This window comes from Pyrus communis, chromosome 6 (assembly GCF_963583255.1).
Source record: "Pyrus communis chromosome 6, drPyrComm1.1, whole genome shotgun sequence".
Taxonomy (NCBI): domain Eukaryota; kingdom Viridiplantae; phylum Streptophyta; class Magnoliopsida; order Rosales; family Rosaceae; genus Pyrus; species Pyrus communis.
This window is the reverse complement of record NC_084808.1, coordinates 17,893,492-17,906,619: the sequence shown is the minus strand read 5'-3', so window position 1 is coordinate 17,906,619 and position 13,128 is coordinate 17,893,492. Positions and strand designations below refer to the sequence as shown.

The following is a 13,128-nucleotide window of genomic DNA, read 5'->3' as shown; positions in this document are numbered from 1 at the left end:
TTAGTGTTCAATGTGATGGCTTTGTTTCCAATATAGGCCAACGCCTACTTACTCGAACTCACCAAGTTAAATCATTGATGGCTGAGGTGACAAGTCTTAAACAAGAAATCAGAGGGCTCAAGCACGAGAATAAAATGTTACACGTGCTTGCAAATAATTACTCTATGAGCATGAAAAGAAAACTTGATCAGCTTTAAGAATCCGAGTCGGATTCAAAATGATCACAAAAGGTTCATTGCTAGATTCCAAAGGCAACTGATGCCTTCCCCTTCTGGTGTTTTGCCAAGTACTGGAGTGTCACATGATCAATCTCCAGTGCCTCTCCCTTCTGGGGTATTGCCGAGTACTGAGGCTTCACATAAGCAACCTTTGTGAAGCCTCCATCCTGTTTGTTTGTTTTAACTCATGTGTATGTACATGTCTGTAATTTCTTAGAGATATTAATAGATAAGCTTTATTTCATTTAATGTATTGTGCTAAATACAATAAAGCATATACTTCACTAAGATGTGGTACTTCTAAACCAAATATCAATTTATTTTTACCTTCACGAAGATAAATGAGCATTCTTAGTGTTTACATCATTTAAGTATTCAACTCATAATCTTCAATTCATATGATTCTTTAATATCATAAACATCATGGATAAGATTCGTGTTGGCATATTGTTCAATCTACAATTCGAGACAATATTTCTCTTAACACTTTATAATCTTTCTAGACTCTTCAGGAGTCCCAATTTAATATCATCAACTCTTGCAAAAGATTTTAGTATGTTGCAACAATATCATAATGAAAGTACTCACTAAGGCAATTTATACCATCCATTGGTATTGAATACATATTTTATGCTTTACTCTTCCGGGGCTTACTTCAAGCAATTTGAATCCTTCATGGATTTTCTACACTTCATGACATATTTTTCTTTGAAATTTGTACAAAGTAATTTGCTCCCATGTATACTTGAGGGATTTACTTACGGAGATATGATGTGGGCGACTCATAGCCCTTCATATATAATTCTCCATTCATATGAACTTGTTTATAACCTTGTGTCATATCATATGAGTGTATTTCACGGTATTACAAATGCCCATATGTAACCTTCTAGGTTTAACATCTTTTGGCCATTTGTATTGCATTCAAGTATATAGGTCTATTTTTGCACGTTCTTACAAAATTTTAATGGAATTGCCTTTCTCCATTTTTGGCCAATAATTTTGTTGACGGAAAAAGAACGGAACTCAATATCAACACAGCTCATTGATGAATTTAGTAGCTACTTGTAAAAACCAAAATTACCATTGGTTATCATCAATCTATGATCCCATATTCTCATGTGCATGCGCATGCATAAAAGCTTTTCATTTCTTTTTGGATATCCATTGCCTCTTTAAGGGCATTACACTATTTCTTCCAGGATAGTCATAATTTAGAGAATGCGGATCATAACCTTCTCTTGAGCATTATAGAGCTTGGATTTTAATCTCCACTTCGGGAGTTGACTCATTGGAACCTATACGTTTATCATGCTTCATGCATAAGACATCAACATTCCCATGTCCGCGAATTGTCCTTTTTAGGACGTGTATCTATGCAACGACTGTCATGCTTACGGCATGTTGCAGTTATGCTTCGGGAATGCAATGGTTCAGTATTGTCATATTCTTCTTCTTTCGAAGGACTGAACATTTTGAGTTTGAGGGTCAGCCACACTTCAGGCGTGCAACAAATAAATTATTTACTGTGCATCATTATTTTGTCTAACAAGGACATCAATTCGTGTAGGCATATTTGCACCAAGTTTATGTGATTTCATCACTTTCGTGGTATCATTCAATTATTCTTACTTCATTTTCTCATTGATTGCTTCGTGAATCAAAATAAGACAAATTCTCTTCGTTCTTCTGGAACGGTCTTTTCTCATCATTCTTCTGGAATGATATTTTCTCATCGTTCTTCTGAAATGAAGTTATTTTCTCCCCCTAACGGCAGGAAAATTGTCTTATCAAAATGATAGTCCGCAAACCACGCTGTAAACATATCCCCAATCAAGGGTTCCAAATATTGAATGATAGATGGTGTTCAACGTCAATGCCCAATTGGTGATGATGCCTCATTTCAGTACTTTGTGGCAGTGCAATAGGAATATAGATAACACAACCAAAAACTCGTAAATGTGTAATGTTTGGCTTGTTCTCAAACACAAGTTGTATTGAAAAGTATTGATGGTTGGTAACAAATTTCAACCGAACTAATATTGCATCATGTAAAATGACATGTCCCCATGTAGAAACTTGGCAATTGCATTGTCATTAGCAGAGCGCTAGTTCATCCACTTAATAAATACTGCTGTTAAACCATTTTGAGTATGGATATAAGGAATTTCTGGTCCTTATTTAATAGTCTGTAGACTGAGACTCTTATGACTTTTATTGCAATTAAGTTGAGGTATTGCGGCACTTCAAACTTACTGTACTCATCATGGAACTTTATGTCCTGATCTTGAGGATCAAGGGACTTCATGACCGATCTTTTTGTATAATGAAACTTTGGGTCCAATCATTTTATACGATGACGATCAAGAAACTATAGGTTCTGATATGCTCAAGGAACTTCAGGTCATGTATATACTCATCGTAACAAAAGATAAGTACAATAAATAAATTAAAGCAATAGGCGGTAATTCCAGCCATAGTAAATAAATTGCATTTAAGTAAATAAAGCTTGTGACAAGGGCTTTAATTCAGCACCATTCACATAAATCAAAACTTAAAGCAGTAGGCGGTAAAACCATCCATAATAAATAAATTGCTTTAAAGTAAATAGAACTTGTGAAACACCATCTAAAAGCCTTTACCCCTTTTTTATTATTATTATTTTTCTTATTCATTCACATGGTGCACACCCATAACCTTTTCTTTTATTCCTTTTTCACATGGTGCTACATACCATTCCAAAATGGCCCTATTTCCCCTTTTTTATTCTTTCACACATGAATGATTGATCACTCACCTTTTTCTTTCTTTTTCTGTAACTAGAACCACACCTCTTTCATTGGCTCCCATTTTTATTCTATTTATTTATTTACGTATGGTAATGGACTTTAAGCCATTTGGTCAGCAAAGATAATCTCAATTGGGGCTCGCTGCTGGGATATGGGAATTTGCCAGTGGAGCAAAACCAATAAACGTCGTCGTCGATCTTTTCACCAAAAAATGGTGATAACGCTTCAGGCGTTGGATATTAGATGGGGAGTCACAAAACTGGTGACGAAGAAAATGTTGGCATCCACCAGAGGATTGCAACGCCATCAAAATACGGCGGCTATGGGCACCGGGCCGAGCAACTTAAGACTCAAAACTAGAATTATCTTGAGTCCTCAAGATCCGTCTAGAACAACACAATCTGGGTTTTCAAGTTTGATAAGATTCTTCTGGATCTCTGGAAACCAATTATCAGGTACGAGTTTTCTCATCTCGTGACAACTACAGGTCGTTGTAAATTTCAATTCTCACCGGAATTCGGTGGGGCGCTTCTGGCGCGGTGGGAGAGACGAAAAATGGACATACCTTTTGTTCTGTGAGATTTTATCTGACGGAGGTGAGAGGTAGATAGTGCTTCACCGGATTTATGGCGTTGTGTTTTCCATTGACATAAGAGCATCTCGTGCTGATAACGTGTTGTAAAATCGATGGTGTGTGCAGTGGAATAAAAGAAACAAGACACAAAATTTACGAGGTTCCTCTATAGTCAGTGTGATTAGAGTACGTCCTTGGAGCAGCAGTGGTGCTTCTATTATAATTTAGAATAATAAGAGTACAAAATAACTCTCTCTCTCTATTATCCCCTCTCCTTTTCCTCTCTTTTCTCTTCCTCTTCTTCTTTTTTCTCTCTTCCTCTTTTGTGTGCCTTGTGGCTTCTATACCCTCATTCGTTTTATAAGCAAAAAGAATACTATTCACTTTACAAATTTTCCACAAATGAATAATAAAAATACTGTGCATAAATAATAATAGACTATTTATGTGGGCCATCCACATATTATTCACAACATAAATAAAAAATTAAAAGCTGTTGAACAAAAACAATTAAAGCTATTACTTTCACGATGAGGAAGACTCAATTCATGCAAAGACATAGAGAGCCATGGGCAAAGGAGATCATATGCAATGACCGAGCTGAGGACGTTATCCAATCTTGTCTAAAAAATTCTTCGTTGTTAGGTTGTCTCACTGTCTCAAAATTGGGATTGGGGGTTGCGATGGGGGACTGGTGGTTGTTAAGCTTGTCTAAAAAATTCTTCGTTCTTAGGTTGTCTCGCTGTCTCAAAATTGGGATCGGGGGTTGCGATGGGGGACTGGTGGTTGTTGGCTTGGTGTCGGTCGGAGGTTGGGTTGAACGGAAGCGGGTTGAGGTGGGTTGGTGCGGTCACAATGAGGAGGCAAGGGGTCGATGATTCAACGGTGAGGGGGACGGATTGACAACAACGATGTCGTGGGAAAGATGGTGGCTTGGGGTGGGAGAGATGGCAAGAGAATTGGCAGATGATGAGGATTGAGAATTAAAGTAGCACTTAATTGTTTAATTTAATTAGATGAGGCTTGAGGATTACAGATGCATCTACTTTTTTTTGTTGAATAGCTTTTAATTTTTAATTTAATCATATTTTGAATTTAGTTTTAGTGATTTTAAATTAATTTTTATAAAGTTTTTAATAATTTATTCATGTGGTAATGTTTAATGGGTTCTTTAGATATAGGCCCTTAAAACTCTCATTTTCCAAACAAAAATCCACCTAAATTTAAACATTTAAATAAAACCCAAATTTCAAATAGCCTACCATGTAGACAAATATATGACCAACTATTACAATACATTTACAACTTATGCCACAAAATCCTAATTTACTCATCCTAATTATGATGAGCAATTAAATCCATATGGATATTTTGCCTTTCTTGTATCATAAATATTAGCAACATATGTAAATTAATTTACCAAATTAAAAAAAAAAAAAAAAAAAAAAAGACATATCTTGTTCGGAAAAAAATAATATTGTTTGAATCATGTAATTACCTACATACAAATTAATTTACCTACATTTAAATTAATTTACCTACTTATTAATATTATACTAATTTACCTGCATTTAAATTAATTTACCTATTCCAAAAAAAAAAAAATAGTGATATTAGATAATGTTCGAATGTTGTGGGTTTGTGCTTGTAGGCAATTAAATAAACTTTTAATCTAATGCACATAAATCATGTAGGTAAATTAGACCCTTTAAATTTTGGTTTGATGGAATAGGTATATTAGACTATTTTGTAGGTAAAAATTGTGTGGAACATATAGCTTTTGTTTTGTGTAATAGGGATTGGAGTATTAGCCGTTTATTGTTGTGTTGGTAGGTAAATTAACTTATATATTTAATGCACAAAATTATGAAATTAGTATTATTATTTTTCAATTGGCACGTTATAACAATTTGAAAGTTAATACATTGAATACACAATGAATGGCATGAAGTATTTTGTAAAATATATAAAATTAATTAAATGGATATAACAAGTAACTGATCTAAAAACCCCATCAAAGTATTAATAGGAGTAGTTTAGGCATTCGGAAAATACACAATCTGAAAAGTCAAACTTAATTAAAGAATTTATTTAGTTGGAGGCTAGTCAATGTGCTTTATTCAAGAAAACAAAAGGAGACGGGTTTCAGGGGTAATATCAAATTTTCAGAATATTTAATAGACTTGTGGGTTCATATATGTGCCAAATCAGCATACTAACATAAATTTTGACGGAATTCTAACGAAAGGACAACATTGATTTGCAACAATCATGTTCAAAAATTATATTGATTGATTTTTATTTTCAAGAACCATCTTAATAATTTGCGTCAATTTCAAAAACTACTTGCGATAAAAAAAACCCAACAAAATATGTATTTTCGTACTGTCAACTTTTGATGTCTTACATAGCAAAGTTTGTTTGTCAAAAGTCAAAAGGAGTGTCGAGTTTTTTAAGTCAATCAGAAAGTAATGTAAACTTGTCTTTGTAAGCTTTAGTTTTCCTTTTAGTTGAACGTTGACACAACGACACGTTGTTTTGCTCATTGTTCTAAAAATTCCCGCCTAGCGCCGTTTGGGTTTTGCCTAAGCGCTAGGTGGCTGGTCACCGCTCCGATTAATGCCTAGGCATTTGAAAATTAAGAAAATGTCCATAGACCTACTGAGGCGCCCACCTAGACCACTTAGGCACCCGCCCATACTAGCCTAGGCATTGACTCACTTAGGCAGAAAATAGATAACTTTCATTTTGTATTTTTTTTTCAATAAATTGTAAGAGACTTGTCGAATACTTAAATGAGCACACATTATATGTTTGTTCCTCATGTTTTCATTATGTTCCAATACTTCATAATATATGTGTCATTCTATTTTGTAGTTTATGATGAAATTATATATATTTTATATATAAACATACACTTATTTACATGAAATATAATGGATTTAGTTAAATTCACCTAATCCGCCTAAACCCCGCCTAATCGCCTAGGCGCTATGCCCCAATTCGCCGCTCGACTAGCGTCTAGCGTCTTTTAAAACTTTGATTCTGCTAAATTTTGTATTGCTTTTCTGTCACGTTTGTAATTGAGAAATTGCATTCTCGAGAGACGGAAGTGATAACAGTACCTATGAGACTGGACTTTTAAAAACTTGATCACGAACCATTGAACGTGGCTTCTTTCCAGCACCGGTGTTATCAATAGGGATGATGTACGCGAAATTCTATAAATACTAAAACTCAGTGCAATAGTTTTGCAGTAAAATGACTGAATTGCCTCCGTCTTTTGCATTCCTCATCGTTGTTTTTTTTTCAGTCTCAACAGTAAAATGATTAATTTGGCCACGTGTTGGCCATCTGTTATTCCATTCTTCAGCTGTCGTTGGCTCCTTTTGACAACGAGTACCGCCGACCACTGCTGTGTTTACCCTCTCTCTTCCTTCCTCTTACTCAATCCACTACTGCTTTGCTTCATATGTTGTTCTGTCAACCAAAAAGCCAGAGCCTGTTTCTCGAACTCTCTCCTACAGTGGAACCACCGCCATCATCGGGTGCGGCAACTCCTTTTTGAATTTGAGTATTTATGTACCTTAAAAAATTAGGGGGGGGAATTGGGTCTTTCCTTTTTTCTACTTCCCTTTGATCTCTGCAAAAGCAAACTATAGTTTTGATATTTTATTTATATCGGCGATGATTTTCTGGTGATTTGTTAGATTCACACTCAATTTTCCTCAGAAGTCGAATCTGCAACCACGATGTCCATGGGAAACAAGGAGTCTGATCGGGGAAGTTCTTGAGCCAATTTAGGGAAATTGAGATCGGTAGAAGCACCTTTGAGGTCTATAGCTGCTGCATCCTAAGCTCGAGCTGCCATTTCAGTTGTCGGGTATGACTAATTTCTTTCCTTTCTTGCCAATTTTCGACACCCAAAGTTGTTATCTTTCAATTTCCCACATGGCTCTTCTGGTTCCTTGATTCCCTTCACTCCTTTCCCCGTTCCTACTCCTCCACTCTCCTCTTTCTTTATTCTTCTTATTTCTTCATTGAATACATACTGTTTGATGGAGTGACTGATGAAGAGCAACATGCACACCTACTCGGGAAAAAACTCAGAAAATTGCTAGAGACATTTCAAGTGGTGAGTTCTAATCTTTATGTACTTGCATAATAGGAGGAACTTCAATCCCTTTTGTGTGTTTCGTATAATATATATACAAAATAACTTTTGCATTTGTTGTCACCTTTCCAACAATTCATGCATTAATACCTTTCCATCCAATTGGTATTCTGAGTAAATTCACAACCAGTAATGAAAGCAAAGTGATGAGCTTCTTTCTTTTCTTAACTATGTTTTTTTTTTTCAGATCATGGAATGCTTTTCTCGTGCTGAGATTGTAACCCAATCAATAGGCAAGTGAAACACACAAGTTCTTCATCGCATGTTAGTTTTGATCCATTTCTAAAATTCCTATGCGTGGTACAAGAAAAACATCTCTTTAGCAGCAAAGAAGAAAGAAGAGTAAGTACTGAACAACAATATGAAAAGTTGGGACATCGAAAACAAGATATTTTTTGTGTATTATAACTATATGGATGTAAATAAGATAATTTTTACGTATGATTTGTTCTCTATAGATCATAGGGATGTGAATAGGTTGTGATATGGATGTAAATAAATTTAACAAAGTTTTAAAACCCGCGCTTTGCTTGGGTTCTTTTGCTCGTTTAAGCTAAAGCGAGGCCTTGGAATGGCAAAAGAATATTTCTCAAGATTGAGCCAGTATCCAACAGTATGGGGAAGAACACTCTCAATGGGGGTGATTTTATCCGAGTCTTACATGTTCTATCCTTTGTTATCCGATGTGTAAAAGAGGGATTCTCAATGGTTCAGATCTAACTATGATAGGGCCAAGCTTATAATATGTCTGCAGTACTTGGATAAATGGACCATCCAAAGTAGGTAGTTATCGCTGCGAGCTTAATGGGTGGAGGGAGGCAACATTCCGAGAAACAACGTGTGAACGTTTGTGCACAAGTGTCACAAGAGGAAAAGGTATTGAGGCCAGTAAAAGAATAAGTCAAGCCATTAAGGAAGAGGGGAAGAAAGAAATTCTGGTGGATGAAGAGAGGAGAAGAGAGAACAGAAACAGATAACAGAGAAGTTGGTTTCTTGCTTGGCAGGTGAGCTTACCTTTGCTTAGTTATTGAAGCAGTTTTAACATGTGAAATATAGCATTCATATTAATATTTTTAGTCGCATAGATCCTTGAAAAATTGGAGGATTTATAAGAATTGGATTTTCGTATGAATTATATCTACTTGTATTAGAACAGCTTTTGACACCTTAGAAGTTGTTATGTCATTAAACTCATCCATATACTATATTAGAAAGCCCAACTTCCTATGGAACAAAAAGGAGGGTCAAATTGGATTAGCAACAGAAGTGCACAAGTGTCACCCTTTGATCCTTTGTGGCAAATATGAAATTATATTCTAATAAACCTATGCGTACTAGATTCCTAGACACAGAGGCAATCTCAGTCAAACGGACCTAACAGTTGACGGATTACCTGCCACATATCGCAAAGAAATGTGGTCGTTCAAGCATTACTCTTAACAGACTCGATCACCTTTGGTGCAACTAACTTCTCGTGAATGCCTGACCAAGCATAAAGAAAGAAATTCAACCGTAGAACATGCCATGGGGAAAGATCCTGACCGTGGTAGTGACTAAATCATCCACTTTCTACGTACCTCACTCGCTGTTGCCACCAAGTTTTTCAGTATATAAACCCCACAAGCACACGTCTTATTTCAACAAGCTAGTCTCCTCTTCCAGAGTTTCCTTAGGTCATCTAATACATAAAAAAATTCCATATTCATCAAATTCGATACTGTGACATATAGTGCAGCAAAATAAGTTTGAGCACTTAATTAAGAGCCAGAAACAATGGCGGGTGGTGGGTTTGGGGCCGCATCAGGAGGCGGAGACTTTGAAGCAAAGATCACGCCTCTTGTCATCATTTCTTGCATAATGGCAGCTAGCGGAGGCCTCATGTTTGGTTATGATGTTGGTATCTCAGGTACATACAATTAACTATTAACGTACGTGTTTTGTAAAAAATTTATTAGATTTCACGTATAATTCTGTTTAATTTGATATATGGATATATAACGCAGGGGGTGTTACATCCATGCCCCATTTCCAGAAGAAATTCTTCCCGGTTGTGTACAAGAAGACTCAAGAGCCTGGACTTGAGAGTAACTACTGCAAATACGATAATCAAGGCTTACAGTTGTTCACATCTTCATTGTACCTGGCTGCTTTAATGTCAACCTTCGTTGCCTCGTACACAACCAGATCACTAGGCCGAAAGCTAACTATGTTTATTGCCGGGATATTTTTCATAATCGGAACAGTTTTTAATGCTGCAGCTATTAACCTTCTCATGCTTATCATAGGGAGGATCTTGCTTGGTTGTGGAGTTGGTTTTGCTAACCAGGTATACAGTATAAATTTGTAATAATCTTTTTTTTTTCTTTTTCTTTTTTTTCAATAAACCGCCTGCTACTCAATTGCTAATCCTAGCTGGATTTTCCTGTTAAATGTTTTTTAACACAATACGTTTACTAAGAAATATACGTAACTACAGGCGGTACCGCTTTTCCTTTCGGAGATTGCACCCACAAGAATTCGAGGGGCACTTAACATCCTCTTCCAACTCAATATTACCATTGGCATTCTTTTTGCAAACCTTATTAATTACGGAACTAACAAGTAAGCCGGCCCAATCTTGCTAGCTAATTCAAAAGACAATATCAGAAGTTCTGAGCCAACAAATTTTAGCGTAGTAATATGTTCCAAACACTTGAAAGAATATACAACTAAGTAATATTTTGTTTACCATGCATGCGCAGACTTACGGGAGGATATGGATGGAGGGTATCGCTGGGTTTGGCTGGGATTCCAGCAGGTTTGCTAACCTTGGGGTCGCTCATTGTGGTCGACACTCCTAACAGTTTGATTGAACGAGGCAAGTTGGAGGAAGGAAAAGCAGTTCTTAAAAGGATTCGTGGTGTTGACAATGTGGATCCAGAATTCTTAGAGATCGTTGAGGCAAGTCGGGTGGCTAAAGAAGTAAAGAATCCCTTCCAAAATCTCCTTAAGCGTAGGAACAGGCCACAACTGGTCATTGCAGTTATGATGCAGGTGTTCCAGCAATTCACTGGCATCAACGCAGTCATGTTCTACGCTCCGGTTTTGTTTCAGACCTTGGGTTTTAAGAGTGACGCTTCCCTCTACTCAGCTGTTATAACAGGAGCTGTCAACGTGCTATCAACCGTTGTATCAATCTACTTTGTTGACAAAGCTGGTCGCCGCATGCTCTTATTAGAAGCCGGGGTCCAAATGTTCCTTTCTCAAATGGTGGTTGCAGTAGTGATGGGACTCAAAGTCCAGGATAACACTAACAACCTTACCCAAGGCATGGCAATTCTTGTTGTCATTATGGTTTGCAGTTTTGTTGCCTCCTTTGCATGGTCTTGGGGACCTCTCGGGTGGTTGATTCCTAGTGAGACTTTCCCTCTGGAAGCTCGCTCGGCTGGCCAGAGTGTGGCTGTGTGCATCAACATGCTCTTCACCTTTGTTATAGCACAAGCCTTCCTCTCAATGCTTTGCCATATGAAGTTTGGCATTTTCCTGTTCTTTAGTGCTTGGGTCCTTGTCATGACAATCTTTGCAATGTTCTTAATTCCCGAGACCAAGGGTGTCCCGATCGAAGAGATGATAGAAAGAGTCTGGAAGCAACATTGGTTCTGGAAGAGATTCATGGATGACTTTGAAGATGATCCCAAGGGCAAGGCCCATGTTTGAACTATCTCACCTGGCCACCGGTCTCTTTCTCACAGTTAATTACATTTCATGATTTCCTTGAGTTTGAAGATTAGGATTAATTAATAATTCTTCCTTTACTTCTAGCTAGTTGCCTCACAATGGGAGCTCTCTGAATGCCAAATGCTTTGTTTATGTTTTGAGATGCACTATTTGCACTTCCTAATAAACTCCTGTTGTACTTCCCTTTTGCGTTCTATTCTTTTGATCTCTTATCCATTTATTAGTTGTGTTTTAACATGGTAGGAGTAATTTCTGATACAATATTCATCCGTTTATAAACATCACCATCTTCTATGGGATGAGTTAATTAATAAATGGTATGTCAAGGCAACAAAAAAGAACAAATTTAAAGCTAGCATTAATAAGATAATCTCTTGGTAATGCTAGGAAGACCAAATTTTATAAACCAAATAATGTGGATATTGATGATTGGATTATTACTTAAGTGTTTATTAACATGCTTATTTCTTATTGGTGACGCATCATTTGGTTTGCAAATTTGGTTTAAAGTTTTGGTCTCCCTAGCATTATCCTAATCACTTGGAGGATGTTGCTCTTTATCACTTCCTACAATGATATATTCTGCCACACAATCATTGGTCGAATCTTTAATTAGTAAAATAGCGTATACAATATGTTTGCAGAAGTAAGTTTTCTTCTATTGATACGAAGACTGTATACAAAGAGGTTCACTTAACAAAGAAGTAATTTAGCCGACATTCTACATATACGAAAGGAACATATCAATTACAAAATTTTTTCCTATACTAAGCAAAAAACACCAAGGATAATATCGTTGACTTCTCATCCTCAACACTCTCCCTCAAATTAAAGAGTGGATGTTAAGAACTCTCAACTTGTGTACAATAGTTGAGAAAGTTTTCTTTCCCAATGCTTTTGTGAATACCATCTGCAAGTTGGTGTGAAGAGGGAACATATTTTGTGACAACTAAACCATCTTGTATATCTTATCTCGAATAAAGTGGCAATATGTCACCCTATGTCTAGTTCGTTCATGAAAATTGGATTAGCAGCAATATGGAGAGCCATTTTGTTGTCACAACGTAGTAAGACCAGTTTTGGATGTAATAAACCCAAATCCCTTAGAAGATATCGAAGCCATGTCAGTTTCACAACAAGTTCTAGTCATGGTTCTATATTCGGCCTATGCTGATGACAATTACACTGTCTTTTGTCTCTTTGATCTCCAAGAAATCAACAAAGAGCCCAAAAAAATCCAATACCCTGTAGTTGACCCTCGTGTTGTAAGGCACCCCACCCAATCCAAATGACAATATGGACTCAAGGTCAAGTTATCTTAAGAAGAGAAAAACAACAAACCTTGTATATGTTTTAAAATTCGAAGGACTTCCATGTGTGGTCTACAAGGCTCATGCATATATCTACTTAACACATGTACTAAGTAATTTATATTCGACCTAGTGATCGTCATAAAGATCAATCACCCCACAAATCTTCTATACTTAGTTGAATCTTTTAAGTAACTCACCACTATTAGAATGCTTAAGATTTTGCTCCATGAGAAACTCCACTAGGCAAGCTCTTAAGAGACCTTCAACCTCTACAGCAGAACCCTCATGTAGCATTTCCAGCCCTACATCCTTTGCAAACCACTTCTGCACTAGTCACTCTAAG

At 36.6% G+C, this 13,128-nt stretch overlaps 1 protein-coding gene across 1 annotated transcript; it reads left to right on the top strand.

Annotated features, from left to right (window-relative positions):
* Positions 1 to 9,528: 9,528 nt before the first annotated feature.
* LOC137738123 (sugar transport protein 13-like) lies at positions 9,529 to 11,611 on the top strand. Its single transcript, XM_068477750.1, has 4 exons — positions 9,529 to 9,661; positions 9,759 to 10,081; positions 10,232 to 10,356; positions 10,497 to 11,611. The coding sequence occupies exons 1-4, from the start codon at positions 9,529 to 9,531 to the stop codon at positions 11,449 to 11,451; spliced, it is 1,536 nt and encodes a 511-aa protein (XP_068333851.1). The 3' UTR covers positions 11,452 to 11,611.
* Positions 11,612 to 13,128: the final 1,517 nt, after the last annotated feature.